Genomic DNA, 6,840 nt, shown 5'->3' on the forward strand with positions numbered 1-6,840 from the left:
ATATATATATATATATATATATATATATATATATATACATGCATATATGTTTATGTGTGTATATAACAAACTGTTATTGATGAGGAGTTATTAATCAGGATTAGTTACTTTATTGGCTCTCTGATAACCGAAATGTACCAGGCAAGCAAAATTAGTTAGATACGTAAAGAACTTTGCACATTCCTGTGCCGATGTCTAGGTTTAAGTTTCATACGCCTTCTTTTTTTTCTTTTATTTTTTGTAAATCCATGATTGTATTCCACATTGCACTACTTTTTTAAACAGAGTGATATACATGACAATGATGAAATAATGGTCAATTAATATTCTTTTATTGTAGGAAATTTCGCCATAATGACTTACGGTAACAGCTGTAAGTCGAATTTATAAAAGTAAATAAATATATAAAGGCCATTATTTACACCCTGTCATGTGTATATATATTGCATAAACATGAAAATAACAGTGATATCTTATTTTAACACATATATTTACAAAAAATTACCTGAACATATAATGAAATAATAAAGAGTAAATTATGGAGTGGCAGCACTAAGTAGGGATCAGTAAAATTGCAATGTTATTATGAGTGCAAATGTGCTTGGTGCACATTCGAACTGGGGAAGAAGCTACTCGTTGTGTTTTCTCACGGAGAAAATATCTCTCTTGTCGACAAATGGCGTGCGTACACCTAGATCAGTTCATAATGCCACATAACTAGACTGTGATGCGCTAGTATTTCGGAGTACTTTTCTCCTCATCAGGCACAGACACTATGCAGGCAATCTCATTGACGAGACAGACTCACATATACACACACATATGTACTCACAGCAACAAAAACATACTCTCACAAGAATGAAACTACACGTGTACAATTGTACACATATGCCCGTCAAGATTGTCAACTACATACACATATATGTATAAATTTGCGTGTATATGTTTAGATGTGACAGATACATGCATGTTAGTGCATAAACACACTCACGCACGCACACTCACAAACTCACTCCCACATATATAGATAGATAGATAGATAGATAGATAGATAGAAGGATATATATATATATATATATATATATATATATATATATATATAGATAGATAGGCAGGTAATCAGTAAGAAAATCAGTCAGACACCATGCTGCTAACAGCAGTCACACAAATACATACATATAAGAGGTGTGCATGTGTTCTTGTGTTCCTGCTGTGAGCAGCAATATATAAGAACTATTATGAGTGCAGAGACAAAGAACACGTGTACACATCGTATCTGTATGTGTTTTTGTGCCTACTGTTAGCAGCATGATGCCTGACTTTTTGTCTTACTGATTATCTATCTATCTATCTATCTATCTATCTACGTGTGTGGGTGAGTTTATGTGGGTGTGCGTGCGTGCGTGCGTGTATGCACACGCATGTATCTGTACACATCTAAATATATACGCGCAGATTTATACTTATATGTGTGTGCATTTGACATGTGTGCTATTGTACGCGTGGAGTAACTTGTGGGTAATCATTTCAGAATATCTAAACGCAAGGTAATAGATACAGAGACAGAGAAAAAAGGATGAACATGGAAGAATGAGAGAAATATTTGATATGGATGTCTCTTGGAGAGGGGTTGTATGTATCAGTAGGTTTAAAATGATGAACCTGATGGTGCTGGTTGATGTTAGCAGAAATAACAGGAAATTTAGATGCGTTGTCAAAATAGAAGACGGGGATCCTAAGAAGTATTAAAGAAGAATCCGAAACTACAGACATAGTATCCTGTGAATCAGTAGTCAATGTACGGACCTCATATCTCAGGTATTCGGACAGAGAACTGCAAGAAAATTCTGACTCTCATCAAGGCTGAAGAATACTAGCGGGCCCTTTCTAGTGGTTGTAGACTCTACAAATATACCGTAGAAAAGTCCCACTAATGGATGGAATGAAATGAGAGGAAAAGTAAGGTTAAACAGAGAAAAAGGGAGTTGATAGAATGGAGGGTATTCCGTTATGGGATAAAATATTAGGGAGCAAGGAACACAGTGGGGGGTATATAGGGACGTAATATACGTAGTAAGACCTCGAAACCGCTCGGGAGGGAAGGAAAGTTAATTGAGGACGCATAGATCGAGCCTAGTATCGGAGATGTGGAGGGCGGGGAAATAGGCGTAACTTTTAGACAATTAAAAAAATTTTGGAATGGTTTCATTTAACAATTGAGAATCTGTATATATAATCTATGGTAGACAGATGGTAAACGCTATACATGTAATTAAAAACGTCAACCAAAACTCACGTATAGAAAAATATGTATTCTTCAAGCAATTGTATATTATACGAATCGTTAAAAACGACAAGGAAATATTATTCTTTGTCAAATACATGAAATAATCTATCTATCTATCTATCTATCTATCTATCTATCTATCTATCTATCTATCTATCTATCTATCTATCTATCTTCCTATCTCTCACATAAAAAATATATTCTTCAAGTAATTGTGTATTATACGAATCATTAAAAACGACAAAATAGAATTATTGTTTGTCAAATATATGAAATAATCTATCTATCTATTATCTCTCTCTCTCTCTCTATCTATCTATCTATCTATCTATCTATCTATCTATCTTTCTTTCTTCCTTTCATTCTCTTTTTCTCTGTCTCTGTCTCTGTCTGTATGTCTGTCCGTCTCTTTCTCTCTCTGTGTATATATATGATCTATTGAAAATTAAAAGCCTTTGTTGCAGCATATATATCGTTGTATACAGCAAGGCCCACGTCGACTACCTCATATCACCAGATAGTAATTTTAACAAGAATAGCAAACATGATATTTTTTGCACTTGTCTTTCTCGCTTGTGGTAAGTACTCATATTTAAGAAGCCGAAATTTTAATGAATATTTCCAAATCATAATTTAATATGGACGCCGAACTTTGTTTCTCTATCCATCGACTGATGAAATAATAATAAAACTAAATATTGTCGAACTTAAAAGGAAGTTAGCGAGATTTTCTAATTTCCATGATATCGATATAATTCTTTACAAATGACGATAAATGCTAACTTATCGTCATTTGTAAAAGATTGTATCAATATCATGGAAATCAGAAAATCTTGCAGTTTAAGAGAAACTATCTGATTACCACCTATTATTCTGATCAGAATGAAATATTATAGATTATGATGTAAGTATAACATATATTTAATTATCAATTAGTTATGGCACAATTGTATTTGCTGCCTTGTATGGTGTATGGTGAAATTATATTAATCACTTAATAAATAAATGGTGAAATTATACTTCGCATACGTAGCCATGAATCACATATTATTCTGACTACAATAAAATATTACACTATATGTTTTGTTTATAACACCTATTCAATAATTAGATTATTATTATTAAATATTGTATATTACAACAGCAGGTGTTGGTTTATCGAGTGAGTGCATTGCGATGGCAAGAGGACACTGTGCTGAAACCTATGGAGGAACTTTCACAAAGGAAAACTTCTGCAAGTATATATGATTCCATTGCTTGTTCTAATATTCTCCTTACAGTAATACACACACACACACACACACACTCACAAACATACAAACACACACACTCAAACATACATACACAGACTCACAAACATACATACACACACTCACAAACATACATACATATAGATGAATGCATATATATGTGTGTGTATAGGTATATGTATATATGTATATATACATATATACGTGTTTGTATGTGCGCGCATGTGTGTGCCTGTGTGTATATATTTATTATCATTCTATGTACTCCTAACACTAGGCTCAAAAAAGAAACCTTAGCTGCCACGATGGGTGGTCTTCTTTAAAAAAAAGTAAACGCTGTAAAAAAGTGAACCCATAACAAAGTCAACGAACGAAAAGAGAGAATGAACGGCGGAGAGACATGATCATAAATACTATGAAATAGTTGATCTATGATTTACACACACAACTATGCAAGATCCCCTCCATCAGAAAAGACAAAACCAAAAACAAAATACAAGAATAAAAGTATACAGGAAATAACCAACAACATGAGAAAAACCCACAACAGATGCTATAGAAGGCCGATATACCGACAGAAAAACACAACCTGCGCTAAACAAAACAACACACAATACAAAAACCAATACAACAAAAGACTCGGACCAAACGCATAACAACACATACTGATACAATACAATATCCCCCAGAGAAAAAAAAAATGCAGGGTGACCCACCACCATCACAAATGTGGAACAAATGTTTTAACAGAAAGTTGCTTGAAATTTTCAGATGTCGAAAACTAAGCAGATTTAATTCACTGGTACTGGCTAAAGAAATTCAGTAGCTTACATGGGAGTCTGAGAGACGAACTTCAAGATTGCATTAATGGAGGAACAATGCCGGATTTTGTGACTAGTGGGAGGACAATACGCATTATGCAAGATAATAGCAAAGGTAATACAGTTAGAAAATATAGATCAATCACTTGCTTACCATTAGTGCGGAAGCTGTTAACAGGAATGCTTTCGGAAAGCATTTACAAGCACCTTGACAGCAGTCGCAGGAAAAAGGCTACAGGAACGCATAGACAAAGCAGTTCTGAACGATGTTATTTAGCAATAAATATTGATATATTGTACTAGAGTCTATGGTGTAAGTATATTTAGTATAGCAGACAACATAAGACAAGTAATTCTCTGTAGCATGAAGGAATGGATAGTAGATTTCTACTCAAGTGACATTCTGTCTGGGTAAATTAATATCAAGTGAAAATTTTCCATGGTGAATGGTTGTCCCCTTAAATATGTGTCTTATGTTTGATCCCCCGCAGTTTAGTTTTAAGGAAGATAAAGGCAGGGTATCATTTCAGAAATAGTAAGGGAAAAATTAACCATTTGCTCTACGTAGAAGATCTGGAGAATTTTCGTACGAATGAAAACGAAATAGGTTCCTCAGTACAGACGTAAGAATCCTCAACACAGTTATAGGCATGGAATTTTGCATAGATAAGTGTGCAATATTAGTCATGAGAAGGTGATAGGAGGTTAGCAACGAAGGCATCTTAATTACGAGATATTCAGACATTAAATCATTGAAAGGAATAGAGAGTTATAAGTATCTAGAAGTATTAAAATCTGACAGAGTACAAACTACAAAACGAAAACGAAAATTGAGAAGGAGTACATCAGAGGGGTGAGGAAGCTAATTAAGTCAAGGCTAAATGGTTTGAATCTAGCGAAGGCTGTAAACACTTGGGCAGTATCATTACTTAGATATTAAGCAGGTTTTGTAGATTGGACCGACCTACAAAGGAGTGTGGAAGTGGATTAATATCAGTAGAAAAATGCGTGGTGTTAGCTAGAGTAGATATAGACTATTATGCAGGTAAGAATGAAGAAAGTTTATTAAAAGCTGCTAGAGTCACAGCAGAGAATACTAAAAATGAATCCGACCGCTCTCAAAAAATAAGTAAAAAAAAAAAAAAAACAACAGGAAAACTAATCCAGAATCCTTGTCCGATCCCAAAATCTAATCAATCCATGCCAGTTACAAGACCAAACGAGTCTAAAAGCTACATTCGAATCCATCCAGTTCTTGAGATATCTTGTCCACGACAAACAAACAAACAAACACGACTGAAAACTATAATACTTATATACAAGGGAAGCTGAGCCAAAACTATGAAATGAGAACAGAAAACAGATGGTATAGGTACACCCCAGAAAATGTCAAAGAAAAGGCGAAAGCAGACATACACTGGGATATACCAATACACACAGATAGATAAATCTAGGTTAATAGACTCCGTATAGTTACCATAGGTAGCCAAGAAATAATATGCCTTCTAATCGATGTATGAATACCAACAGATGACAACTTTTAAAGTGGGAAGTACTGAAAATAAAGGTAACTCGAACCAAATGTGAAGCCTAAAAGCAGAAATAATTTTTGTAATAGTAGGCATATTAGGTATAATAAAAAGTAAAAAAAAAATCAGTCAAATACATAACCAAAACAGCAGGATTTACAAGCGTATATAACATAGAAAATAGCACTACGATCCACCGCATATATCCTCCGTAAAACAATTTCAATGGAGTAAAAATATGAGCACCACAATAAAACACTGAAGACCTTATAAATACCCTACAATCTAGATGCATTGCAAAAGTCGACATTACATTGAACTGCACGCATATTGCGTAAAGTACTGTCTGTGTGAGGTCCTTGTTGGGACTTGACAAACAGTACAAACCCCCGGTAGACACAATATCCTACTTCAACAACCTTCGAATGTAGAGCCTAAAAACAAACAATTCCTATCATAGTAGCCTCATTAGGTATGATAATAAAAAAAAACATACAGAATATTACATAACAAAAACACCGGGACTTACAAGCTTATATAACATACAGAAAATAGCACCACTTCGCACAACATACCACTTTCAGTACAGTGAAAATAAGATCATCACAACAAACCACAGTACATAACTAAGGCACACTGAGCTGCGCTGGGTAGTGCAGAGAAGTCACGTGATAAATATAAGACTATTAAATAATAATAATAATAATAATAATAATAATATTTTAAAAAAAGGATTGACGTAACTCTTCACGAAGGTAAATAGTCAAGACGAAGAGTGCGATTTTAGATGTTTTATTTTTTTAACAATATTTCGACAGAAATAATAATAATAATAATAATAATTTTTATTATTATTATTATTATTATTATTATTATTATTATTATTAGTCAAGACGAAGAGTGCGATTTTAGGTGTTTTATTTTTTGAACAATATTTCGACAGAACGTCTGTC

General features: G+C 33.8%; 1 protein-coding gene across 1 annotated transcript in view; it reads left to right on the top strand.

Moving 5' to 3' along the window:
* Positions 1-2,729: 2,729 nt before the first annotated feature.
* LOC128249757 (uncharacterized) overlaps positions 2,730-6,840 on the top strand; it is a 7,965-nt gene continuing 3,854 nt past the window's right edge. The window contains exons 1-2 of the mRNA XM_052974242.1: positions 2,730-2,865; positions 3,432-3,525. Of these exons, the coding sequence (XP_052830202.1) occupies positions 2,832-2,865; positions 3,432-3,525 (128 nt within the window). The 5' untranslated portion in view covers positions 2,730-2,831. The remainder of the gene's footprint in view (positions 2,866-3,431; positions 3,526-6,840) is intronic.

The sequence above is a fragment of the Octopus bimaculoides genome, chromosome 18 (genome assembly GCF_001194135.2).
Source record: "Octopus bimaculoides isolate UCB-OBI-ISO-001 chromosome 18, ASM119413v2, whole genome shotgun sequence".
NCBI classification, from domain to species: Eukaryota; Metazoa; Mollusca; class Cephalopoda; order Octopoda; family Octopodidae; genus Octopus; species Octopus bimaculoides.